The sequence below is a fragment of the Oryctolagus cuniculus genome, chromosome 9, assembly GCF_051225735.1.
Source record: "Oryctolagus cuniculus isolate XC-2025 breed Fujian yellow rabbit chromosome 9, ASM5122573v1, whole genome shotgun sequence".
NCBI lineage: Eukaryota > Metazoa > Chordata > Mammalia > Lagomorpha > Leporidae > Oryctolagus > Oryctolagus cuniculus.
In genome coordinates, this window is record NC_142875.1 from 86,953,250 (window position 1) to 86,980,157 (window position 26,908).

The 26,908-nt window shown below is 49.9% G+C and overlaps 2 protein-coding genes across 10 annotated transcripts; one reads left to right on the forward strand and one right to left on the reverse strand.

The window, feature by feature from the left end:
• Positions 1–528: 528 nt before the first annotated feature.
• Positions 529–13,933, forward strand: MTIF3 (mitochondrial translational initiation factor 3). Of its 9 annotated transcripts, none has more exons than XM_070049073.2 (5): positions 961–1,079; positions 4,452–4,667; positions 7,300–7,760; positions 10,544–10,701; positions 13,682–13,933. In XM_070049073.2, exons 2-5 carry the CDS (start codon positions 4,588–4,590, stop codon positions 13,898–13,900), a joined length of 918 nt encoding a protein of 305 aa, XP_069905174.1. In that variant the 5' UTR covers positions 961–1,079; positions 4,452–4,587; the 3' UTR covers positions 13,901–13,933. The 9 variants fall into 9 exon arrangements, with proteins under 9 accessions (XP_051690101.1, XP_069905174.1, XP_089160418.1 ...); XM_089304292.1 differs by having other exon boundaries at positions 976–1,079; positions 4,557–4,667; XM_089304294.1 differs by lacking the exon at positions 4,452–4,667 and adding an exon at positions 3,384–3,492 and having other exon boundaries at positions 979–1,079.
• Positions 13,324–26,908, reverse strand: GTF3A (general transcription factor IIIA). Its single transcript, XM_089303311.1, has 10 exons — positions 26,781–26,908; positions 26,026–26,335; positions 21,627–21,727; positions 19,031–19,127; positions 18,268–18,356; positions 17,276–17,349; positions 16,077–16,157; positions 15,289–15,518; positions 14,365–14,418; positions 13,324–14,133 (listed from the first exon to the last, which is right to left on the reverse strand). The coding sequence occupies exons 1-10, from the start codon at positions 26,906–26,908 to the stop codon at positions 13,975–13,977; spliced, it is 1,323 nt and encodes a 440-aa protein (XP_089159437.1). The 3' UTR covers positions 13,324–13,974.

Consider the following 26,908-nt stretch of genomic DNA (forward strand, 5'->3'; position numbering starts at 1 on the left):
TTTTCTATGTGGCAATCTGTCACGGCTCAGAAAGATTCAGGTGTTGGATACTCAGCTTGTAATAGTAATTAGCTTGCAAAGTTCTCCCGAAGTTGAAATAACTTAGCCTGTAGCAGACATGCTAATGAACGTGGCCACCTGTGCTTGCTAGGTACCTACCACTTCCCAAGATCCAGTTACTCCCTTTATCCCTTTGTCTACACCAAACAAGGATGCCTCTTGGTGCCGGAGAGTAATTTTGGTGGGATCAAGTGCACCTTCAATGCCTCCTGCTGCTCTTGGACATGGAAAGCGCCGTTTCAAGGCCGACCTCTGTTTCCAACAGCGGCTGCCTCACCTGGGGAAGGCGCGCAGCGCCTGTCTTTGCTCTCAACTGGCGGGTTGAGGCCCAGCAAAAAGTTTCCTTTTCGGTAATTACACAGGTCAGATTCAAGGAGTTAATGCGAATTTAGGACAACGTGTCGCAGTGGAGGGAAAAACGGCGGTAACGCTAGGTTCCCTCCCCAGGAGGAAGGACGGCACGTCCCCGCTCGGCGGCATCTCCAGCAAGCCACCGCCCAGGGTTCCCACGGAGCTCCAGCGCCGGGGCCCCAGGAGCACCGCCCGCCCTGCACCTGAGGCTGACCCTGACAGAGCCGGAGCCGGTAGGGCCTCTCTGAGTGCGACAGCCTGCAGCCTGCTCCCCTGGGAATCGGAGGCAGTTTTACCAGCCAATGCGCTGCCTCACCTGTAAGTCAAGGCAGTGTTGCCTAGCTCATAGTGATTATAAAGGACGTTTATAAAACATTTCACTAGATATTAAATTATCTTAGGAGACTGCTGTTAGCGTAACGTTCCTGGTGGAAGGGATGCTCTGAAAGCGAACACTTCATCTCACTTATGGAAGCGGAAGGAACCTTTCCCACCGACTCTGAACTTCTTGTCGGAGGCAAAAAAGCCGCAGCTCCCCTTTCCTTTAAAGACGCAGCCCGAAGCTCCGCCCAGTACGGAAAGCGAAGGGGCCTGGGGGAGGAGCGTGTTCGCCGGCTCCGTCTGGCAGACCTTAGAAATCGCCGACCCCAGTACAAGTAATGCTACAGGTGAGGTTCCTAGAGGGGTAAGGGGAACCGCCGCGGGGCACCTGGTCTGAGGGGACGTGCCCGCAGTGGAAGCAACAGAGCGCTCGGCTGTGTCCCAGAAAGGTCGGCGACACCCTGTCCCGCCAGGCCGCGGGCGGCCCAGCCCTTGCAGACCCTGCGGCGGGGCCTGCGAGGTTCGGCCTTGCAGTAACGCCGCCTTCGGGCTTAAGCCGCAGCCCGAGCTTCCGCAGGCCACCAGACCTAGACGCACCGCTGCTTCCCCGGTGCCCCCCTTCTTCCGCCCCGACTTGCCGACCCGCCGGACGCGCGCGTACGCACGCACGTTGTGCGTCCCGCCGCGCGCTGTGGGCTCCGGCGGCGGGTGGGGGCGTGGCCATCACCGCGGCACGTGACCGGACCAGCCCCGCCCACGAGCGCTGGCAGCGCTGCCGTACCTGTGCCCGTTTGTGGATGGATCAGGATGTGCAGGGCGAAAGGCCGGGCGAGGGCGTGTTTCGTACTGCCTGTTGCCGCCTGAGTGTGAGATTTTATTTTATTTATTTACTTTTTATCTCGTTTACCATTATGCTGGGAAACGTGTTTTCTTACTGAGCAGCCGCGGTTCCCTGTCCGTGTTAGGAAAGGCCCCAGGCCCCGGGGGTGGAGGGCATGAACTGACAGCCAGCTGTTCGGTATTGTTCAGGCCCAGCGCGGGAATGAATAAATGCGGTTTCACAGAGCTTGCCGTGTGGTGGGGGGAGCTGTGGTAATGACATCGTCGTTACAGTTGCGCCAGGTGGTGTCCGGGAGTGGACCGTGGACGCCTGGGTGTTGGGCGCAGCAAATGGGGCAGGAGGCACTGATCTGGCCCCTGGAACACCGATGGAAGAGGCAGTTTGGAGGTCCCGAGGCCCACGGATGTGGTGGCAAGAGATGGCCGAGGTGGCCGTGGGTGTGCCGAGAAGTGGTGGGCTCGAGCGGGATTTGGGGAGTCCCATCGTGAGACTGGGTGTTTGTTCAGCTGGACCACGATGCTGGTGACAGAGAGGGAGTCCAGGGAGAGCACGTGACCTGCTGGGCGCCTAACAGTCCAAGCACGAACGCTGAGTTAGCTCCGAGTGTAAGTGCTTTAAAAAAATTCTTTCTAGATGGTTATGAAGTAATTTTAACTTCGCAGTTGCAGACTATGCTGAAGGAATTGGCTTTTTTCCAGCGTTCTAAATGGAGTCCTAGCGTGACCTTACCATGGAGAGCGCCTGTGCTGAGTGTGGAGGAGCAGAGCCAGAGCCCAGCGAGCGCAGCAGGGAGGCCCGGTGACCCTGGGCCGGTCCTGGGGAGTTGAGGCCGCACAACCCAGGCCGCGCTGGGGCAAAAGGGACAGTTTGCAGGCAGAGGCAAGGGCTTTAGGAAACTTGTTTGGAAGGTGTGAGAATTCTTCAGAGTTACAGGAACTGGCAAAATTAAATTTCACAAGTATTTAGTCTATTAGAATCTTTGTAAACTTTTGCAGATTAATTTATTTGAGAGGCAGATAAATAAAGAGTGAGATTCTGTCTGCTTGTTCAGTCCCCAAATGCCCATGACAGCCAAGGCTGGCGGGGCCAGACAAAACCAGAAGCCAGCTATGCTGTTTACATTGTCCTTGTGTGTGGCAGGGACCCAACTACCTGAACCATCACCTGCTGCCTCCCAGGGTCTGCATCTGCAGGAAACTGGAGTCAGGAACTGGGCATCAAACCGGATGTTCTAACCCGGAGCACGGGTGTTTTAGCTTCTAGGCCAAAAGCCTGCCCCAGTGTACCTTTGAGCCAAACTCCCTGGAAAGAATGGCTACCAATATGAGCTTATGACTATCAGCTACAGGAAAGAACAGGGAGTGAATAAATAACAAAAGTTACTTGTATCTCTTCAGTCTACATAGTTTCAAAAAGCATGCAAGCAATTTAACTTCTTACAAGGTGGTGGTGCTCCCTACCTGGTCATGCCTTACGACCATATCCACTCCAGTTCTATAAATCCTCTCCCCGCAAGTTTCCTTACAGACACGTTAGTGTACCATGAAAAAGAGAAAATAATGTATCCTGAGCATGCAGCTGTCCTTTGTAGCAGTAACAAGAAGTCACTTCCAGGTGGTTTAAGAATGTTCATGGCAGCTTCATTTATAAAAGCCAAAAACTGGGAAACTAGAGTTTTAAAACTGTGCTATGTTCATATACTGGTGGCACTTTCAGTAATAAAAGGAACACACTAATGCTACATGCAACATGGGGGAATCATGAAAACATGCTGAGATGCCTTACAACCTTTGATTCTGTTTATCTAAAGTCTTAGAACACACAGTGCTAGAAAAAGAAGTCTCGGCGCTTCCTGGTGGAGATAGAGAATGACTTTGGAAAAGGCACGGAGGGAATTTCTGGATCATGGTGTTCTATGGGTCAGTAGGAGTTTTGATTACAGAAGTGTATGAGCTTTTCACAACTAATCAGTCAAATGCTATGTGTAAGATTTATCTCATTGTAAGTAGATTTTGCCTCAAAAGAAACAAAGAATCAAACAACATTGAGCTCTAGCTAATGCTTTGCATTCTAAAGTGTTTGAGGATGAGGGGTGCTGATGTCTGTAACTTTCTCAGAAATGTTCAGAACAAAAGTAAAATGAATGGAAAGAGAAAATAAGTGGACAAAGCAAGGGGAGCAGTTAGTCGTAGGATCTCGGTGGCAAGTGTCTGTTCACTGTGAAGACTTCCAGTTTATCTGTGTGTTTAAACATTTTTGCAATGAAATGTTGGGGGAAACTGTCCCCCAAATAATGTTCGTTCATTTTAGACAGCTGAAGACTAACATGAAAATATAAAATGCGGGGCTTGCACTGTGGCACAGCAGGTTAATGCCCTGGCCTGAAGCACCGGCATCCTATACGGACACCGGTTCGAGTCCCGTCTGCTCCACTTCCTATCCAGCTCTCTGCTGTGGCCTGGGAAAGCAGTGGAAGATGGTCCAAGTCCTTGGGCCCCTGCACCCACATGGGAGACCTGGAAGAAGCTCCTTGCTCCTGGCTTCAGATCAGCACAGCTCTGGCTGTTGCGGCCATCTGGGGAGTGAACCATTGGATGGAAGACCTCTCTCTTTCTGCCTCTCCTCTCTTCTCTCTGTGTAACTCTGACTTTCAAATAAATAAATCTTTAAAAAAGAAAATATAAACCACACTCCTAAGCTCACCTGAAATACACAGTATATGAAGATAGACACATATTTCATAATTTCTCACTTTATGACTTAGAATCCTAAATCATTTAAATTTTTATGAAATACATGGATCAAACGTTAAAACTACTCTTATGTGATCGTGTGCTTTTGGAATAATTCAATTGGCATTTCTTGTTTATCATCCTAGAAAAGTTAGCGGTGATGCCAGAGGGGCATCTGCATTCCTTTTGGAGATTCTCAGTGATCCAACCTCAGGGAAATAAGGAACAGGTAAAATTGTGTATTTCCTCAGTGTGGCGTCAGCTGCTGAGCCCAACCAGGACATGCAGACTCGGGCGGTGCAGCATGGTTTTGATTGGGTCCGAATCATCATCAAATGGATATCTCATCAGATCAGTGCATTGTAAGTAATTGGCTCTTGAGATAATCGGCTTTTGGAATATTATGATGCCTCCGAGAACATAGTCGTGGAAGTCGGAATGCAGCGAGTACCCCACTGTTGTGCTAAGGACGCAGCATTGTTACTGTGGTTGACCCGCCGGGCTCTTCAGCCTGACGGGGCTATCAGGACACCCACCGCCTCAGAGCTCATGGCTTCCTGGCTTATGGCAGCCTAGAGCATACCGGTACTGTGTGTGAGCGTAAGCCATCTGTGAGCCCACTCACAGTGCTTTAATGCTCACTCACTCAGATGTCATTTTTATTGGTTCCTCCCAGGAGAGGCGCGAGGAAGCATGTGTGTTTGATGCTGAGGCCCTGGTGGAGACAAGCTAGTCCCTGACTGACCGCTAAGTGGCTGGTCCCACTGCACACCAAAACCGTCCCCGTTTGTGGTGCTGAGACACCTTTAGGCTTTGCTTTGATGAAAACCAGGTGGAGAAACAAAGGCAGTATGTGAGTGCATGACCAAAAGATTCAGGATTTTATGTTTATGGAGCTCATTATTTATAGATCACTTAGACATAAGCTTGAAACAATGCAGGGGATATGTTTTTTAAGATGCACAAACCCAGAGTGCTAATTTATTAAATTACAGTGAAATACAGGACTTATGTAGACTGGAACACTCACTGGTGTTACTAGTGGATTTTTTTTGTTCTTCCAGGCTATTTAAAAACTTTAATTATGAAAAAATGCCAGCTAGTATCAAAGTTTGTTTGCCATAAACAGTCTTTTTTTTTTTTTTTAAATAAATGAAGGAAGCAGAAAGCTTTTTTCTTCCATTTAAAGTGCGACAGGAATGATGGTGAAGGAGGAAGCGTAGTGGGTGCAGCCAGGTCACTGAGGAACAGGAGGCCATCCTGTGGGCCTGGCATTTACTCAGTGTGAAAGGAGCAGTGGAGGGCCCTGAGCAGGGGGCGTGGTCTAACACAGACACTTCACAGGTTCTGCGGGGTGCAGGGGTAGAGGCAGAGGTGGGGAGAGTGCTGCCTCTGTGATTAATGAGACGCTGGCGGTTAACAGCAGGGTGGTGGCAATGGAGGTGGTGAGCAGTGTTTGGATCCTGGTGTATGTCACAGGCTGCTCTGAGCACTGGGATTGCTGATCTGTTGCTTTGAGCAAACAGAAGACTTGCCGTTGTCTGAAACGGGGAGGACTGGGGGCAGGCGAGGAGCAGGTTTGGGGTGGAAGATAAGGCATTGAATTCTGGATGCGTTCACTTCGGGAGGAGAGATTTGCTGGAGCCACACTCCCAAGTGTTGGGTGTTACGCTAGGTAAGGAGGGAAGTAAGAATAGGCACGTCTGTCACTGTTCAGTTCACTATTTCTTTTTCGTATCACTCACCAACGTGAGTGGTGGGTGAGACAGGGTAGGATTAGTGGGATCAAAGCCAGGGACGGGGGATTTCAGTTGCAGACACCACAGGTGACACAGGGTCCATTCTCAGGCACTGCCTTTTTCCCTCATTCACCTTTGACAAGTCACACCTCTCAGTCTCTGCCTCTCTCAAACTTCTCAGCAGACCCTAGGTGAGATGAGTGGGTCATCTCGTCACCCCTCCAGCCTGTGCCTCTGAGATTCGCCAGATGTGTGCACTGAAGGAAAGAAACTTTACTGTGATAGAGAAAAACTGGAGAGTCCAAGTTTCATTTACAGGCTTTGAAATTCAGTCTTAACAAGCATGGAGCAAAGGCAGTATCACCACATGTGTCTGAGCTCATTTAACATCCCCCGTACCTGAAGTGTGATCTTCATATTTCATGAGGCTGGAAGTTTATTTCAGGGTATCTCTTCTGACAGTCTCAATGTTTCTTTCTTTCTTTTTTAATTTTTATTTGAAAGGCAGAGTTACAGAGAGGCAGAGGCACTCTGGTTCATTCCCTAAATGGCCACAACTGCTGGAGCTGAGCTCATCCAGAACCAGGAGCCAGGAGCCACTTCCAGGTCTCCCATGCGGGTGCAGGGCCCAAGGATTTGGGTCATCCTCCAGTGCTTTCCCAGCCCATAGCAGAGAGCTGGATCAGAACTGAAGCAGCTGGAACTCAAACCGGCGCCCATATAGGATCCAGCACTGGAGGCAGCACCTTTACCCACTATGCCACAGCACTGGCCCCTCAATTAGTTCTTCCTGTGGGTCATCTTCCTTCCTGGAAAATCCCTTTTCCCATAATAGTGTTCTTATCTTTTGTGTAGCATCAGTTATTGATAACTTGGTAGCAGGTAATTGTGTTGGAAGCTTGTGCCTTGGTGTTTATGAACCACCAAGCATTTTGTGTATACTGCCTCTTTATAAGTAAACCCTGGGGATGGCATTTGCTTTTGGAGTGAACACTGCAAGATCCTTGGGAAATACAGTTGCATGAGACAAAAATGTGTGCACATCTGGCTGATGGTAGCAACCACTTGTGCTGGGGACAGTGCCACCACGAACCTGGCTGGCCAGGGTCACCCAGCGTCCACCTTCTGAAGAGCATGTCTATAACCTTCACAGGTGACATATTCTTCGCAGCCTCCTGCATGCCCTGCCATGTACCACAGTACCAGACCATGGGGAGAAATTCATATTAATTAACTTTTCTCACTGTGTTCCCAGGATGGCTGCTGTTCTCAAGCGGTTGATACTGCAAACCGTGAAATCTGAAAATAATTGCATTAGAAGATGCTTTGGTGAACACTTGATGCAAAAGACAGACCCAGCACAGTTGTCCCTGATTGCTTCTGCCCCAAGACCATCCTACCTACCTCACGCAAAAGCTTTTAGTACTGCTGAAGACACTCAGGCTGAGAGAAAAAAGACAAAAAAGAATGAAACTAGTTTTAGTAACGTTGGAAGAAAAATTAAGGAGCGAATCATTCACGTCCTTGACGAGAAGGGCAATGATTTGGGAAACATGCACCGAGCCGAAGTCATCAGGCTCATGGATGAGCGAGACCTGAGGCTGGTACAGAGGGACGCCCACGCTGAGCCCCCCGAGTACCAGCTCATGACGGGCCTCCAGATCCACAAGGAACGCCTGCGGCTCCGCGAGATGGAAAAGGCTCAGCCCAAAGCTGGTAGGTCTCCTGCTGTTTGCACCTGAGTCCTTGACTGCAAGTCAGAAGCTTAAATTCTCTTTGCCCAGGAATCTGTGACAGTGAAGAAATGGAAAACTGGAAATTCAGAAGACACAGGGTTCCACCACCAATCCCAGTGTCTTTTCCTTTCATCCCTCATTTATTTCCATTCCTGTTTCCCTTGATACCCTCTGTCCACTCTCTCTTCCTTTAAACCTGCAAGGTGAAGGCACCAGGGTGATGGAAACTTCCCCCTTGTCTCCAATGCTGCAGCTGGCAGCAGAGCTGAGAGAGAGATGACCTGAGTCGGAAGAGGTGGCTTCAGGCTCCTGTCCCATCTGTGCCACTCACTCACCTTCTCTCCTTTTTGTTTGTTTCCTGCATGTCTGAAGTGTTTAGTCCGTGAAATGGAAGCACTTTTTAAACTCTGAAGTGATGCTCAAGTGTTTCATTGCAATATGGGTAGTAATGCTCATTGACATATTTGGTCCATCACCTAATGAGACACTTGTCATTTAAGTCTGTAGAAGTCAGGAATTAGATATGAAATGTTTTTCTTCCATGGTTCCTAAAAAGTGTTGCCTGAGAAAACCACGTATGTGGCTCACTCCTCTAAAGCCACATCTAACAAGAATATTGTCTGAAAAAAAGAACTTTTCACAAGACCAACCAAGGGGATAAGGATAGCAAACTGTGTCATATTTAAAAAAGCTGAACAGACTGGAGAAGGTGGAAGGCATTACTTTGTTTTGATGGAGAACTAGGGCCAAGTTGTAGGAGCTCTAAGGAGGCAATAACTGGTTGTCTTTTTGTTGTTGTTGTTAAATATTTATTTATTTATTTGAAAAGTAGTTAGAAAAGCAGAGAGGTCTTCCATCCACTGGTTCACTCCCCAGATGGCCGCAATGCTGCCAGTCTGAAGCCAGGAGTCAGAAGTTTCTTTCAGGTCTCCAATGCAGGTGCAGGGGCCCAAGGATTTGGCCATCTTCCACTGCTTTCCCAGGCCATAGTAGAGAGCTGGATTGGAAGTGGAGCAGCCCAGACTTGAACCAGCACCTATATGGGATGCCAACATTGCAGATGGTGGCTTTACCTGCTATGCCACAGCGCTGGCCCTGCAATACCAGTTCTTAAAATTTTTTGTTTACTTTGGAAATTAAAAAACTTATGAAAAAAAATACACCCATCATCCAAAATGAACAAGAATTAACACTGCTCTATTTAAAAAAATGTTTGAAGATTCATTTATTTGAAAAGCAGAGTGACAGGATGAGAGGGAAAGAGAGATCTTCCATCCGCTGGTTCATTCCCCAAATGGCCACAATGGCCAGGGCTGGGAGCGGCTAAAGCCAGGAGTCAGGAACTCTGTCCTGGCCTCCTGGGTAGGTGGCAGGAACCTAAGTCTCAGATCATCTTCTGCTGCTTGCCCAGGAGCACTAGCAGGAAGCTGGAGTGGGAGTGGGGCAGCCAGAACTTGACCCAGTGCTCGGATGCAGGATGCCTGTGTTGCAAGTGACAGCTTTTCCACTGCACCACAACACCAGCCCCTTCAGATTTTCTTAAATAAAACATTACAGAAAAGTTATGGTCCCCAACTCCCTCGCCCCAGGGTTGTACTTGCTCACTCTCATGGGGTTAAGGGTGTAAATCCAGTCCATCATTAAACTCAGCTATATACAAGTATATTCATAAATGACACACAGATGTATATATGTAAAATACAAATGGCATACTGTTATTTTCAAGTTCCATTGGTGTTATAGTTACCATATTGCATTTCATCATGAGATTATTTCAGATTTGTTACTCCATCTCCATGGACACTGAGTTTCTCGCTGTTTCTCAGTATTATGGACATTTTGTACATACTTTAGCATCTGTAACTCTAACCTATCAGGTTTAAATTGCTATCAGCAACCACCTATGAAATTCCTTGCTCTACATCCTTACCTGCACTTGGTACTGTCAGATTCTAAATTTTTGTCATGTCAGTGGATGAGAAATCATAGCTTACTGTTTTATTTCCTTTTCATTATTTGAAGTTTTTCTTCTAAGTTGCCTATTCATGTTGCTTTACTTTTTCTGAGGTGGCTTTTCTTCCTGATTCAAGTATAATGCAAAAAACTAATCAAAAACTTTCTACCTCTCTCTCTGCCTCTCCTCTCTCTGTGTAACTCTTTCAAATAAATAAATAAATCTCAAAAAAAAAAAAAAAAAAAAAAGGGCTGGCACCATGGCTCACTTGGCTAATCCTGTCTGCGGTGCTGGCGCCCTGGGTTCTAGTCCCAATTGGGGCACCAGATTCTGTCCTGGTTGCTCCTCTTCCAGTCCAGCTCTCTGCTGTGGCCCGGGAGTGCAGTGGAGGATGGCCCAAGTGCTTGGGCCCTGCACCTGCATGGGAGACCAGGAGAAGCACCTGGCTCCTGGCTTCAGATCAGCGCGGTGCGCCAGCTGCAGTGGCCATTGAGGGGTGAGCCAACAGAAAAGGAAGCCCTTTCTCTCTCTCTCACTGTCCACTCTGTCAAAAAAACAAACAAACAAAAAAAACAACTTTCAATACCTTTACTTGGCAGGTTAAAAAAAAAAATGGTGCCTTTATGTCTGTCTCCTCAGTTTAAGAAAGCCTTTATTTGAAACTGAAGGTCAGCTGAGGCTTGGGAGAGCCCTGCAGCAAACCTAAGATCTTAGGAGATGGACACAGCATGGGGTTTGCAAGAAGAAGAGTTCAGGTTTCACTGGAAACTAGAAAATGGTCCCAGCATCAAATCTCTGTTTCAAACTAGGACCAATCCTGACAAAAGAGCTGACTTTCTCTTCAAATATTGGACAACATGATTTGGACACAAAGAATAAACAGATTCAGCAGTGGATTGAGAAAAAATACCAAGTTCAAATTACTATAAAGAAGGGGAAAAATGCAGATGAGCCAGAAAACAAAACGGTAAGTGGAAACAGGTATGCCAGTTGCTTGTGTTTCCTGGGAAAACTTAAAAGCAAAACAGTGACTGGTACTTCTGCCATTTAGTAAGTAATAGCTTACCAATGTGTTTTTCAAAATGCAGGCACACTGTGCATACATTTCCCAAATGGAAACATTCTCTAGTCTATAATTTAACAATTATATAGTGCTCTGATATACAAACTGAAGAATAGTCAACCCTCACATGGAAAACTGGAAACGGGACATATCGTGTCTCTTCTAAGTCTTATGGGCATTTCACAGAGACTGTCCTCCAGAGAGCATCTATGGGTTTGAAATCCCAGGATGTCCATGGAACACCTACTTTGCTTTTAATTGGGTATCTTATCATTCAGTAAAGGTAGCATTCGTCCAGTGGTTTTGAACCCTAATCTGTGTTAGAATCACTTCAGCACAGGCCCAGAATTTTTGGAGCACAGGTCTCTTTTCTTAATCACCTCACGTGATTCTGTGTTACTGTTGCAAGTATTTTGAGAGGTACACTGGCTGACAGTTTCAGGGAATAAGGAGATACTTTGTCAAGGCTCAGCCTTGGGACTTTGTGCTTGTTTTTGCAAGAGCATTCTAGGACAAAGATAGCCCCTTTCTGCTGTGACCGTGGAGATTTAGGACCTCAGATCCTTCCGTGTATTAATTACACGGAGCTGCTGTACAGAGTCCAATCAACCAGATATGTATGAGTTAATTAGTCACTTAAGTGGCAGCAATTAAAGAAGGCAGGTTTTTTTTTTTTTTTTTTTTTTTTTAAGGACAAGGGTTTATTGGGGGAAACTCGACAGACCGGAGGCAAGGGGTGAAGAAGGAAAAGAGAAGGAGAGCGTGAGAGAGAGATCAAAAGAGAGAATGAGAGAGCGATCAAGAGAATGAGCTATGTGTTCAGGAACAGGTCCTCTTAAAACTTGGGGGGGGGGGCGGGGCGGGAGCTAAGGAAGTAGGAGCAGCAAATACTATTAGGATGGGGGTAGAGCAGACACCGGTGGTTAGGCCATGGGGTCCCCTGGCTTCCAGCCATGGCGGCAGGGACTAGAGCCTAGGATGGTGTCCGGGGTGTAGGTTGTGCCACAGTTAAGACTCTGCCATTTTACTAACATTCCATCCTTTTGTTTTTTTATAAAGCTAGAGTGTATGAGATTATATTAGTTCCAAAAGTCCAGGAAGGGTAGAGGGACGATGATCTGTCTTTAGAGCTACTTCCTGCTGATATGGGGCGATGAAGTACTCTCTGCTGTCATTGGGTGATGTCTCAAGCCGCTGTCTCCTGAGTGGGGAACTGAGTATATCCCTGTAGCAGTGTTTGGTTGACTGACTGGCTGGTGAAGGCCTTGGTTCATTCCATTGTCACCTCCTGTAAACACTTAAACACATGGTAGTATAAAAGGGTGAGAATAGCAACCAACGGTCCTAATAGTGGTATTAACTAAATAATGAGAGGATTTCATAGAGGAGAGGAAATGGGGGGGGGGGGGGTGTCTCTGGACCCTTGTGAAGACTGATGGATGTAGTTTAAAGTTGATCTCAACCAAGACTGGGAGAAAGACCATTCATCTTTTGCAGGTAGAGAGGTTTGAGGAGAAATTCTGATCATAAAACATTAAGTGGGGGAGAGGACCATCAGTACACACAGGTCGGGAGTAGAGCCATTGATGTAAAAGTAGAGGCTTGGAACAAGGACTTTGGAGACACCACCGTTTAAGGAAACACCTTTGTAAGCCTGCAGAACATACAGCAAGCAAGCAAGAAAGGATCTGCATTGAACAGTTATCAGCTATTGAAGCTTGACCTAAGTTTACAGGACTTGAGTCTTAAAAATGATTTGTACACCAAACTTAAAGATGAGCCAGAACACAAGTTTAAATAAAATTCAAAATGTAAAAAAAAAAAAAAAAAAAAAGTAGAGGCTATGATTACAAAGGAATGAGGCCCCAAATGGGCTAGACAGGGTCTAGAACAAAGGACAAAGCCATTAATAGAGGACTTAAGAAAGGTGTAAACCACGAATCAATTCTCCGATTGAGAGGCAAACAAACTGACAGAGGGTTGGGGCCGGCACTGTGAGGTAGCAGGTAAAGCTGCCCCCTGCAATGCTGGCAGCCCATATGGGCACCGGTTCAAGTCCTAGCTGCTGCACATCTGATCCAGCTCTCTGCTATGGCCTGGGAAAGCAGAAGAAGATGGCCCAAGTTCTTGTGCCCTTGCACCCACATGGGAAACCCGGAGGAAGTTCCTGGCTCCTGGCTTCAGATCAGCGCAGCTCCAGCCATTGTGGCCAGTTGGGGAATGAGCAAGCAGATGGAAGATGTCTCTCTCTCTGCCTCTCCTCTCTCTGTGTAACTCTGACTTTCAAATATATAAATATATCTTAAAAAAAAAAAAAACTGATAGAAGTAATAATCTGGTGGGCTTTAAGGCCTTGTCAGTTATGAGGGGTATGTCCTAAGGGAGGTATGAACCTCCTTGGGGAAGGCACCCTGTTGACTTCCATTACCTAGCTGGTCTGGGAGGAGAGCTGGCCAGTAAAGGCAGGTAGCATCTCTGACAGGAAGAAGGCAGATTTTTTATAAGTACTGGATTATGAACATTAGAAAGCATCAAAGACACTGGCTTTATTTTTTAATTTTGCTTATTTGAGAGACAAAACCATAGAGAGAGAGGAAGTGCATGCCGCTATCCTCTGGTTCACTCCCCAGATGCCTGCAACGGCCAAGGCTGGGCCAGGAATGCAGTCCAGGGCTCCCAAGAAGGTGACAGGAACTCAACCACTTGAGCCATCACTGCTGCCTCCCAGGCCTTCCAGCATTAGTAGGGAGCTGGAATTGGGGGCAGGGCTGGGATCCACACCTTGGCACTGTGATTTAGAATGCAAGCATCTTAATTGCCAGGCTAAATGCCCACTCCTAAGACAGTGACTTTAAATTCATCTTTGGCTGTTTTCCCTTTTTAGGAGGAGCTATTTAATCAAATACTCCAGACAATGCCTGGAATAGCCACCTTCAAATCCAAGCCACAAGCTGTTAAAGGAGGAAAAGCTGTAATGTGTGTTCTTCGTCATTTGAGCAAAAAGGAAGAGAATACATATAAAGAATCTCAAGGGACCCAGAAAAGAGACACTTTGCACAAAGAAAGTAGAAGTGAAAAGGAATCAAATGATCCACATCAGTGACTAATAAAGAAAATATGCTTGGTGTGAAAATAAGCTCACTGGTCCGTGGTCCTTTAAACAACGCAGGGTACCATTCAGGTGAGGGTACGCACAGCAACTGTTGAGAGCACCCTGTCTTCAACACAGTCCAGCGACTCTCCGTTTTTAGGCAACTCTTGCTCTTGTTTCCTTTTAGGGGGGATATAGCCACTGAGATGGGAGGCGAGGCTCCGTTTCTCACGAGATCGTTTTACCTGGGGGAATAAGGACGATGAGAATGAGAATTCAAAAGCTGCCGTACCTGAATGAATCTGATAATCGCTGGATGTTCTAACAGATACGGCACAGAACATTCCTGTATAGGAAAGTCCGAAAACTATGCCAACTCACACCGTGGGGTGTCTGGAAATAGTCCAGACAATTTGTATCTGACTTTAGGCAAGTTGCTTTACAACTCAGAGCTCGCCCAAGTATTTTCAACTTACTTTGAGCTTTATCTTGTCAGGGTCGTGCACAACAGCGTGCCGTGTGAGACTTTGCTACAATGAAGGAAAAGGGAAAAAAGTTGTATTTTAAAAATATCACCAATGCTAGATGTCTATGACTATGAAAACACCATCAGTTTTAAACTATTAGTCTTCCTTCTATTAAATGCTAGAGGGATTTGAGGGATTTGACCTCTACCTAAAAGCCTTCCCCCACTGAGAGTAAAGAAAGAATGCTTCCTCAAATCCTAGACCTAAATCACTGCCTTTTCCAAAGACACAGCCAGGAACTCACACCTTCCCAACCACCTGTGGCCCCATCCTTCCTCCGTGGGGGTACCTGGTCCAAACTATTCCAAGCTGAGGGGTACTTTCCAGCAGAGTCTGAACCATGTTCCCAAAAGCCTGGGGGAACCCTGACCAGCGGCTGACCACCGCAGCTCCCTGCTGTTCGCTAATGGCCTGCACTGTGCTGAGAGAGCCTCGTTTCCCTCTCTGTAACAGTTCACAGGAACCACAGTGGCGGCCTCAGTGGGATCCCCCGAGCTGTGTGTCCCTTCACTCCTTGTTGCCCTTCTCCAGCTCCAGGAGGCAGGGATCTAAAAGGACCCTGTGGGACAGAGTATGCTGTATGCTGTACCCAACAGAATCCCCAGGAGGGCTTGTTGCAACACAGATCCCTGCCCCAGTGAGGCCACAGGGGCCTGGGAACCTGCATTCCTGTGCTCCTGATCTAGGGCCACACTTGAGATTCTCTGACCTTGGCAAACTTACAGGCTGTGCAGATGTTAGTGGGCAGGCGCCCCAGGGGAGCCAGAATAGAAGGTGTGTGGGGCCCTGCTCACCAGCCCTCCTGTCTGCTGGCCCCGAGCCACCACCCTGGAACCCAGGAGCCCAGGACATGTGTGCAGGTTGAGCACTTACTTTCATGGCAAACGTTTTGCCACAGCCCGCGTGCTCACACACAAATGGACGCATTTCTTCATGGAAGGAGAGGATGTGGCTCTGCAGATTAAATACAGTGGTGTAGGTCCGCCCACAGCCTTCCCGCGGACAGCGATATACGTCCCTCGCCGGGGCGTGAGTCTTCATGTGTTGCTTAAGGTAATCTTTGCGCTTAAACGTTTTCTGGCATACTTCACAGGTTGTTACCTCTGGTGGAGCAGACAGAGAGATTTAACCATCTTCCCCATCTGTGACCCTGGAGGAAAAATCAGTACTGAAGAGCTAAGTACCACTCAATGCTTTAAGCCTTGTAACTATACACACGCAATACAGGAGCTCTAAATTATCACTGTGGCCACATCTGTCTTGGATCTCCAAGGTGATCACGGGACCCCCCAGGCTTCTTGGGCTGCACTTCCCAGGATGTGGGGTTCTCGGCACCGGGGCCGTGGCAAGTGGTGAAAGTGAAACGGATCAGTTTCCCTCCTTGTCTTCCGTATAGAGGGCACTAGTCACCAAACAGCCTCAAAGGACACTCTGGCCTCCCCAGAGCCTTTCCACCTGCCCTGTGTGTGCAACAGCGGCAGCTGAGACACGTGGCACTGCTCTGCTCACCTGTCCGACAGCTGATGCACCCAGCACTTCCTGCACTTTCGTGAAACAGAACCCCTCCTACTTTAAAGCTCGCCCTCAGTATTTCACCTTCAAGAGCACTAGCAATGCCACAGAGACGGCTGTGTACCCCACGCCGTTCACGGCTGCCTTGCCTTTATGGGCTTCTCTTGTGTGTTTCAGGAGCTCTGTCCATGTTTTGGCCACAAAGGAACATCCCTTTTGACACGTGTAACCTGTTTAAAATAAAAAAAAGTAGGTTGGTGCACTGCCCTTTGTGAGCACTCTATAAAAACTGACCATAATTAGAAAAGGAAACTTAAATGCCTACACAGCTTTTCTCCCACTTCTCTCTACGATTCTAATCTATTACTCTCAAGATGGGAATAAGAACTAAAAGGTTTCTGTGACGGTGAAACCACGCAGTTGTGTAGCACGATGCTTCACCTCAGCCCCTCAGGAAGGATGCCTTTCCTCGCTCCCCACTGCTGCAGGCCCCTCCTGCAGTCTCGAGTTCCCTCCCCCCAGCCCCACCTTCCCAGTGCTTGCCTCCTTCACCCTCAGCAAACGTGTCCCACAGTCCTTTGTCCCAGGCAGACCACCAACACCTATCACAGTAGTTATATGCCCACCCCTCACCTCCTCTAGTCTTGCCATCTTGTACAATTCACACTGAAGGAAAAAAAGAAAAAAAAAAAAAACCCCATGTGTAGCTAAGGAAGAAAGAACTAGAAGAACCAGAAAAAACACTGCGCTAGAATTTTTTTCCGGAGAAAAATACTAAACAAGAATGGACACTGAACAAAGCACTGTCAACGTTAACAGGCAGGCTGAGGCTCAGCCACCAGAAACTCAGTGGGACTGCCACTCATTCTCACTCATCTTGTTTTTACAGAACCAAATTCATAAATCCTAGGGGTTGGGAAATTGGAATACAGACAGCAGAAATCCCTCATGAAAACAGGCAATACACTCAATCAGTTAATGCAATCAAGTGTTTTTTTGTTTAAGTTGCAGTTTGCTTACTGCTGAAATTCAAACTATCATCCAAGACTTCTGAATGACCAAAAAGGAAAAGAACAGCATGGGTGATTCAAAAGAACTCAAAAAATAAGGCCCCACAAAGTAGCCAGCCTTGGCTAGATAGGGATGTGCAGCTAAGTGTAAAAGCACAGCCGGGCACTTAGCTGTGCGTGGCAGGAACGCAGGAGGGCCGACGTCTACTGCGTCTGGACACAGGGAGACCTGAATAAGCAGAGCGCTGTCCCCGCTGCCTGCCTGCGTGACCACAGAGTAGACCAGAACCACTGATCGCATCCTGCGGGGAGAGCACTCATGAGGCATCTGTACCTACCCTCATGGACCTTGGCGTGCCGCTTCAGCCTGCTGGGGGAGGCGAAGTGTTTCCCACATCCCTCCTGGGCACACCTGGGTTAGCAGCACAGGAAGCATTAGCCAATCCATTCTCCCAGAGGATATGCTTAAGGTAAAGGGTACTCTGTTTCTCACCACCACAACCAAACCAGCCATATGAAAATAAGAATTACAGTGTGGATCTAATCACTGGTGGGATTCAAGTTACTTGGCCAGCCTTAGGGCAAAACAGAGAAAAAAACCACAATACTTTTTTTTTTTTGCTTATATGACCAAAGTAAACGCGTGCTTTGCTCTTTATACCTCTGAAAATACTCCAGCTCCCACAGAGCTGAAGAAGGGATCTGAGCTGGCTCAGGCAACCCAAGCCATCCAGGACCGTTTGCACCTGGTCTGTCTGACGGTCCCGTGGATAAGGAGCCAGGCAGCACAGGCAGCGGCCTCCAGCGAGCAGTACTCAGCCCGTGCTGCCTCCATGCTGCCAGCAGCCCAGCGACAAGCTGCAGAGCCACGAGGCAAGCACTGTCCCTGCAGTGGCTCCAAGGCCAAGGGCGGCCTGAGCGAGCCAGGAGAAAGGCACGGCTGGTGGCGGGGACGCCTGGCACCTTTCCCAGGTGCATCCCCACGTGTCCCCTCCCCCACATTCCTGAGAAACCGCAGGCGGAGCCCAAGGACTACTGTCTCGCTCTACAGAAAAACAGCCTTTAATGGCATAACTGGCTCTGTCTGAACAGTGGAGTCATTTCTTAGTCTTCACACTTAACCACAGCTGTGATAACCTCACAAATGACCTTAAAACAGGAAAAGTTTCTTTTAGAAAAGCCAAAGCAAGACTGCGCTTTTGCAATGTCCCAGCATATAAGTGGGTACACACAGCACACGTGAATGGAAACACTCTGGCTTCCCTACTCTGCATTTGGGTCTAACGCACACCTGGCACTTGGGAGGTTTTCGGCCATGAGAAGTACCTACTTGAAGGGTGGCTCGTTGGTGTGCTGGCTCTGATGCGTCTTCAGCTGCTGGTGTTTCCTGAAGGTCTTCTGACAGCCCTCAAAGCCGCACTGTGTAGGAAGCGTCTGTTAGTCTTGAGGAAGAATCAGAGACAACAGCTCGTAGCAATCCTCTCAGACAAAACTGTTTTGGAAATTACACAATTCCCACTTCCGCCTAGTTAGTCACTGTAAAATTCAGCTTTATGTCAAAAAGCTTTTACAGAGGCCAGCGCCATGGCTCACTTGGTTAATCCTCCGCCTGTGGTGCTGGCATCCCATATGGGTGCCGGGTTCTAGTCCCGGCTGCTCCTCTTCCAGTCCAGCTCTCTGCTGTGGCCTGGGATAGCAGTGGAGGATGGCCCAAAGTGCTTGGGCCCTGCACCCACATGGGAGACCAGAAGGAAACACCTGGCTCCTGGCTTCGGATTGGTGCAGCTCCAGCCGTTGCGGCCATTTGGGTGAACCAACGGAAGGAAGACCTTTCTCTCTGTCTCTCACTGTCTATAACTCCACCTGTCAAATAAATAAATAAATAATCTAAAAAAAGCTTTTACAGTGAAAGACATTTGAGAAAGCAGAAATGTTTCCACTGGGAGACACTTTAATTCCATCATGTCTACTCCCCAAGTGTCAGATTACCTGCAGATACCTCACAGGCAGAATGTCTCATGAAAACTTCAGAAGTGTAAGCGTAAGTAGACAAATATTCAGAAAATTGAGGCACATAAAAGCATCATACTTACTACATACTGCTTTTGCTGATTTTCATGTTTGCGTTCAAAATGTTTCTTCAAGTTCGATTTTGTGTTGAACTTCTGATCACAGTCACTAGCTGTGCAGCTGTAAGAAATTGTACAGACCATAAAGAGAAGTTTTCAAATGCTTACATCCTCCCAGTTTACAAAAGCCAATGATGCCAAAAAGCATAAAGTAGCCTTCAACAAATTCCCAAGTGGCAAGCATACCTTGCTTCACAAGTCTGATGAGACTACCCGGCCGTGAGACCTTGCTGGTGCTGGGCCTTGGAAATAAAGCCCGCCACATCACACATCCACACACTGGGCAGAAGGGAAGAAGAGAAACACTCGTCCCTAAAGCCTAAACCCTGTTCAGGCTTCAGGTAAACTGCTCTCTGGATTCTGATAACCGTTATCCTGCTGTAAACTGGAATCCAGAGAGATCTCCACCTGGTTCAGCTCACTGTTAGAGTGGCACCACTCGGAGCAGAACCATAAGCCCCTTGCCCTCTGGCACATCACCAGGCCATTCCAGCTCCGCTAACCTTGGCATCTCAGCCTTGAATAATCTAAATCTTTTGTGAAGCTTTGTGTACAGGGAAGGGAGCCCCTCTTGTGACGAGACTCCCTAAGCCTGACGGATGGAGCACGGTGTTCTTTCCAGGCCCGGGGCTTGGCCATTACTCAGTGATAACACTGAGCCATACTCAGGTCAGGAACCAGGCAGTCCCCTGGGCGAGGCAGAGAGACCCAGAGGCAGAGTGACCATGACAGGGGGGTATACAGCACAGAAGCCCACAGAAGCACGCAGCAGTCCCCTGACCTCAGGGACACAATGCTGAGTGGTAGCTGGGCAGATGGCCAACACAAAAACTTTATCCAGTCTCCTCCCCTGTGATTAGGAATGGACACATGCATGGCCAAGACTGGCCCAGGCTGCTGAACTTGCTCAAAGTATCTAAAATGGAGACAAGTCTGTTACCCCTTTCTGCTTCCTGCCTGCTGGAATGCTGATTAACAGCTAGGGCTCCAAAAGGCATCTTGGACTACCAGGTTGAAGCCCCAAGATGAGGATTAAAGAAGCCAGTTAGGAGCAGCCCAGGTCCCTCACGATCACCATCCACCTCCACATTTCTGAACTTGCTACGCAAGAGGAAAAGAGTTCATCTCACATAAGCCTCTCTCATGCTGGGTTTCCTGTTTCTTGACTTTAAGGCTGCCACAGGCATCTAACTCAGCACAGGTGTGGGGAGAGAGGCCATGGCAAATCCTGATGGAAACAGCAGGTGCAGGGGCAGAAGGACCCCGGCAGGCTGGGAGCAGGGTGCAGGGCTGGCTAGTTAGGCGGTCTGAGTCAAGCAAATGGGTAAGATCAGTGGGAAGGGCTGGATCACACAGGCCACAGAAATGGGGCTGGGTCCACAGGTGCACAGTGCCCTGGAAAGGTGAGGGTTATTCCTGCCACAGCAGCTTGCACTAGCCCAGCCCTCTCGCTACTTGGCTCCGGGTCCCCACAGCCTGCTGCTCACCGGCCAATGCTACTTGGCTGTTCCTGAGGCTTCTGAAGGTGCACCAAAAGGGAGTACGTTTCAGCTTTTCCTCACCTCCCCACCCCACCACGCCCACGACGTGGACAATGTGGAAGCCAGATCACCAAGCAGCAGCCGCTCCTGAGAACCTGATAGAAATGCAGATTCCCAGGCCCCATCCAACAGCCACCAAATCCAAAGCTCCAGGGTGGACCCAGCCGTCTGTTTTCACAAGCTCTTCATGTGGTTCCAAAGAGCACCCTAAATTGAGATTGACTGCATTACAGAAGCAGCTGTTATCAGTATCACCACTGTTTTAGCAACAGCAGCTCCCAGAATAACCACCTTAAACTTGAACATAGAGTGCAAAGCCTCTGCTTTACGTCTGTGTCTCTTCTCTCAGCAGTTCACAGAGACCAGGCTGTTCATAAAGTCCTTGATGGGACCAGCACTGTGGGTTAAGCTGCTGCCTGCTGCACCAGCATCCCATGTGGGCGCCAGTTTGTCCCTGATGCTCCACTTCTGATCCATCTCCTTGCTAATGCACCTGGGAAAGCAGTGGAAGATGGCCCAAGTGCTTGGGCCCCTGTACCCACATGGAAGACCTGGAAAAAGCTCCTCCTGGCTCCTGGCTTCAGTCTGGCCCAGCCCCAGCCATTTGAGGAGTGAACCAGTGGATGGAAGACCTTTCTCTGACTCTTCCTTTCTTTCTGTAACTCTACCTTTCAAAATAAATTTAAAATAAGCAAAAACAAAAATGTCCCTGAGAAGACTGAACCAAGAATTTTCAGGAAATCATTTCTCACCAAGTTCAACTGTGCATTTTTTTCAACCTTGATTTCTCCTTTACTCTGTATTTTAAAGGGCTACAAACTCAAGAGAACTTCAGATTAACTCAAACCTGGACTTATTACACACAAATGTCCCCCAAACTCCTATAATACACTCCAAGCCTATTCACCGCCTACACAAAAAGGAAAGAAACTTCACATCCCTGATCCCCAATCTTCTCACTGAGCCTTTGTGCTTGGGACCACAATCCGCTTCCAAGGTTAACATGGCTCTCTACTTACACAAACGGCTTTTCTCCAGTATGAATCAGTGCGTGGCGACTCAGATGGTAGTCCCTGATGAAGGCCTTGCCACAGCCCTCGTGGTCACAAACAAATGGTCTCTGGCGGGGAAAGAAAAAAAAAAACATGTTAATCCTGCGTGAGGCTGTAAGTTAACTCTGGCATTGTTTGGAAGCCCAAAGTGCCTACTGGTACAAGTTCCAAACTCTCCTCTGCAGAGATGGTTTCCTTTCGTGAAGTGCACTGAGCACCTGCTACACCCAGGCAAGCTGTAGCTTTCCTACATTAATGCTGTAACTTCTCCCATAGTCACTGCAGACTTCGGTTGTATGAATGGCATCTGAAATAAGCAGGTGGCCTTCACAGCGTTGCTAAGCTGCCCCTAACCTGGCACCAGAGTTCTGCAGCAATGCCCTCCTATTCCTTTGCTGCTGCCACAGCCTGTCTGCACAGATCTCCACCACAGCACAATCTGATGACAGCTAGGGCAGAGAAACAGCATGGTGCCAGCCTGCCCTGGGCAAGTCCACTGTCTGTGCCAACAGAAGGCCAGGCATGGCGACAGGAAAACGTGTCACCCCTTGAAAAAGCTCTCAGGCGTGTCGCTCCCCCTCTTCGTGGAGGAGCAACACAGGACCCTGCGCTGTTCTTTCGTCTGCTCGGCCCTCCCCGGGTTTGCTGCTGGTTCTTCCCGGGTTGGCTACTATCCCTTCCACCTCCGTGGAAGGGCAGTTCCCCCTGGCCACATTCCCCACTTCCGCAGGGGAGCGGCACCCCGCCGGCCGGCTCTTCTCGGGGGCTGCACAGGTGTTCCTTCAGCTAGATGTTCCCCATAGATGTTCCTGGTGCATGCCGTCTCTCTCCTCCTTTATAGTCCTCCTCTGCCAATCCCAACTCGGCTGCCCACACACCGAGCACGCTGCTCTCCAATCAGGAGCAAGTCCTACAGTTTATTGGTTGAACTGGAGGCACCTGTGTAGAAGCTGTTTACTTCTCTCCCAGCGCCATATTGTGGGAGAGCAGATGCATAGAATAAGTCCCAATTCCAGTAACTCAGTCCAGTCCAGATTGCTCCCCACAGATCCCCCTTTCTTTTTATTTTTTGGCGTTGATACGCGCCTGTCTTCGGTGTCCCGCGGCACACACTCTGCTCTACTTGCTAGAGTTGCCACAGGCTCTTACAAGTCCTATCCATCAGGCAAACCGAATCCGGGTCCTCTCTTCGCCATGTTGTGAGGAGGTTTTTAGGCGCTGATGCGTGCCTGTGTTCGGTGCCCTGCAGCGCATGCTCTGGTCGAGCCTGCAGGGGCTTACAAAACCTATCAGGCAAACCGAATCCAAGCCTTCTCATTGCCTTTTTGTGGGGAGGCCTTACTGATGTTAATTCGTGCCTGTCTTCGGTGACCTGCGGCGCATAAGCTGCTAGCCGCCGCAGGTGCTCATCGTGCTCATCGCCTCACTTAATCAGGCAGACCGAATCCAAGCTTTCTCATTGCCATGTTGAGGGGAGGCCTTATTTTTCTCTATTTCTCTATCTCCGGGCATTCCTATTTCTCCCATTTTACTTCTGTCTGCCAACATTCCTATTTCTCTCACTTTACTTCTAAACTTCTGTTTCTCTTATCCCCGCAGCTTCCCGGCACCTCGCCCCGCCGGCGGGTTCCCAGCTCTGCGCCGCTTCAGCTGTTTCTCTTATCCCCGCAGCTTCCCGCTGCCCGCCCCGAGGCTACTTCTCGGCGGCTTCCCGGCTGAGCCGCTTCAGCCCGCGCCTCTTTCATCTGCGCAGCTTCCCGGCTTTGCGCGGCTTGGCTTCGCGCGCTCCGCGGTCTCCACGCCTTCGCGTCTGCACCACGGCCTCGCGCCAGCCCCGTTCCCTATCTATTCACGCCCCGTGCTCTCTCTGCACGCGGCGGCTTCCGCGAGTAACACAGCGTAGCTTACGTGTCCGCCACTAGCATTCAATCTAAGTTCCCCGGGCTAGCCTGGCGAATTCAACCTGGCGGCCCACGTCTCTGCCTCTGGTTCCAGATCTTCGCCTCTTGCTCCCCGGGGTGACTTGAAGAATTCCAAGGTGGCTTATATCCGCCTCGGCCTGCACTCGCGGCTTCATCCTCCCTAACATTTTTCTCTACCCGGTATGTTTCCCTAAGTTTTCTTCCAACAATATTCCTCCCTCATTTCTCCTGGCCTCTCCCCACAGTCCGTATCCAAGTCTAAGTTTCTTATAGGTTTCACTTTCACTTTCAACCTGCAGTCCGTATCTGAGTCTAAGTTTCTTCTTGCTTTCACTTTAAATCCTAACTTCTTTCCCACAGTCCGTATCCGAGTCCAAGCCTCCTCCAGGTTTCACTTTCGCTTTCAATCTCCTAGCTTCCCCGCCATAGTCCGCATCCGAGTCTATGAAAGCTTTCACTTTCGCTTTCAATCCTAACTTCTTTCCCACAGTCCATATCCGAGTCTATGCCTAGGCTTTCAATAGCTTCTTCCGGCACCTAGGCTCTTTGCTAGTCTCTCTCTCCGGTATTTTCCTGCTTCTTCCCTCCTAAGTTTCCTATCCGTCCTAAGTTTCCTATCCGAGTCACGGCACCACTATGTCGCTCCCCCTCTTCGTGGAGGAGCAACACAGGACCCTGCGCTGTTCTTTCGTCTGCTCGGCCCTCCCCGGGTTTGCTGCTGGTTCTTCCCGGGTTGGCTACTATCCCTTCCACCTCCGTGGAAGGGCAGTTCCCCCTGGCCACATTCCCCACTTCCGCAGGGGAGCGGCACCCCGCCGGCCGGCTCTTCTCGGGGGCTGCACAGGTGTTCCTTCAGCTAGATGTTCCCCATAGATGTTCCTGGTGCATGCCGTCTCTCTCCTCCTTTATAGTCCTCCTCTGCCAATCCCAACTCGGCTGCCCACACACCGAGCACGCTGCTCTCCAATCAGGAGCAAGTCCTACAGTTTATTGGTTGAACTGGAGGCACCTGTGTAGAAGCTGTTTACTTCTCTCCCAGCGCCATATTGTGGGAGAGCAGATGCATAGAATAAGTCCCAATTCCAGTAACTCAGTCCAGTCCAGATTGCTCCCCACAAGGCGAGCCCAGTGCTGTGGCACAGTGGGTTAAAGCCCTGGCCTGAAGCACTGGCATCCCATATGGGCGCCGGTTCGAGTCCTGGCTGCTCTTCTTATGATCCAGCTCTCTGCTGTGGCCTGGGAAAACAGTAGAAGATGGCCCAAGTCCTTGGGCCCTGAACCCATGTGGGAGATCCGGAGTAAGCTCCTGGCTGCTGGCTTCAGATCTGTGCAACTCCAGTAGTTGCAGCCATCTGGGGAGTGAACCATTGGATGGAAGACCTCTCTCTCGGTCTCTACCTAACTCATTCAAATAAATAAAAGAAATCTTTAAAAAAAAGAAAAGAAAAAGCTCGCAGGCACCAGGGCAAAGCAAAGCAAACAGCTCTCTGCCCTCCTGCAACCACCATTTAGGGTCCACAAGCTGGGAGGAGAGGGGACTCCATTCTGAACAAAACAGCCAGAACCTGTCCCCTCAAACAACCAGGCTTGCGTCTCTACAGCACTGATGCCCAGGGAGCTCCCAAGCCCTCAGTAAGAATGCCAGGAACCAAGCAGTGGACTGATGCAGGACAGTGAGTTGTACATTGTGGGCAGAGCCGCAGAACTTTGCACACCTCCAATCAGGGAACAGGCTCAGTAAGTAGTTGTCAAATTTGGGACAACAAAGAGGACTCCAAATTTTCTAACCAATTAGAAGGAAGCTGGTAGTGCAGTACCCAAATACAGCACAGGGCAACAGGAAAGGCAAGCTCTAATTGGACGTTACCAGTCCCACACAGCGCAGGATGCGGGCGAAACGATGGGTGGGAGAAGCGCCAGGGGGAACAGCGTAATGGGCATCACGAGCGAAGGCGGTTGTTGCAGGGCAGGGCTGGAGCTGCGAAGACCTAAGTCCTCGTCTGCATTGCTCTGGGCTCCCTACAGCGCTGAGTCAGGAGAAAAGGACCAGTGCTGCTCGCTGTAACCCAGGAGTTTTCCTCAGTACCCGCTGACAGGCCAGCTTTAGGCCAGGTGCGTGCTGCTGTCGGGCCACCAAGCCGCGCCCACTTAGAGTTAGGGGGCGGTGCCTGACTCCCAGGACGAAAGATCAACGAAGGCTGCTCTGTGAGCCTCCAGCCCATAGCAAGGGTACAGCGGTCTCAGAACGAGGGTCCCTAGCACTTCCTGCCCACTTCCCCTGCTCCTTCCCAAAGTCCAGGACGCCAAGGTGAGCATGCCTCGCACAGCGGGGACCGGACGGGAGCCACGCGCCAGGCCTGGCAGCCCGGGCCCGCCCACCCGGCGAGCCAGCGCGCCCCCCGGACCCCCGCACGCCTGCGCGGCCGCGCCTGCGCTCTCCTTACCTCCCCCGTGTGCTTGCACAGGTGCGCATCTAGCTTCCAGGCTTTGTTGTAATTGGCACTGCAGTCGGGGAAGGAGCAGATGAACCTCCTAGCGGGCGGCGCTGAGTTCTCGCCGGCCGCCACGAACGCGTCGGCGATGGTCAGGGACGACACAGCCTCCGAGACCGACACCGGCGGCTCCAGGGCGCCGGGGGGCCAGGCGCGTGGCCACGTGCAGAGGCACGTGCCGCCACGAACCGGCGTGCGCAGCCCACGGCCCCGGACACGACCCCCATGTACTTCCGGGAGCGTAGCTCGGGCGAACGCGCAAGTTCAGAAAGGCCCCGCGGCGGCGCCGGAGCTGCGCATGCGCCAGGAGGCTGTTCCGCCGCTCGCGCCTCTCCCGCCCTTCTTGGTTCAGAGGCTCAGCCCCGGAGCAAAGCGAATACTGGGGTGCTACCTGCGCCCTGTGGACAGGACCGAGCGCGCGTCATTTACACGATCCCGTTCCTGGCTCGTTGTCGGTTTGTCCCTTCTGTGGATTCCTTTCCTTGCGTACTGCAAAGCCCTGGGACAGTGGCTCCTAAGCTTGCCTGCCATTTAGAGTCACGAGGCGCTCTTTTCTAATTCCAAAGCCCAGGACGCACCTGCACCCCTGAGATCACAACTCCTGGAGGATGGAAAGCAGATGTCGCTAGTGAGGGACACGCCCAGGAGATTCCAGTGTGTGTGTGTGTGGGAGGCGGGTCGCCTTGTCACAGATGGAAGTCGCCGACCTGATTTCAGATTCCACAGGCACTGGCGGGAGGCCCGAGTGTATGGGTGGCGCTAAGAGGACCCCGTGTTTAAAGAACATCCTGGCATGAGGTAGCAGCGACAGGACGCACATCTTCCCGTCTGGCAT

Bases quoted from the DNA above. Each gene is read 5' to 3' on its own strand.
- MTIF3 (XM_070049073.2), top strand. From the start codon at position 4,588: ATGCAGACTCGGGCGGTGCAGCATGGTTTTGATTGGGTCCGAATCATC. The intron at 4,668-7,299 runs GTAAGTAATTGG...CTGTGTTCCCAG, and splicing joins TCTCATCAGATCAGTGCATT to GATGGCTGCTGTTCTCAAGC. The intron at 7,761-10,543 runs GTAGGTCTCCTG...GTTTCAAACTAG, and splicing joins AAAGGCTCAGCCCAAAGCTG to GACCAATCCTGACAAAAGAG.
- GTF3A (XM_089303311.1), bottom strand. From the start codon at position 26,908: ATGCCAGACGGGAAGATGTGCGTCCTGTCGCTGCTACCTCATGCCAGG. The intron at 17,350-18,267 runs GTAGGTACTTCT...CTGCTAACCCAG, and splicing joins ACCAACGAGCCACCCTTCAA to GTGTGCCCAGGAGGGATGTG. The intron at 15,519-16,076 runs GCAAGGCAGCCG...CTGCTCCACCAG, and splicing joins CACAAGAGAAGCCCATAAAG to AGGTAACAACCTGTGAAGTA.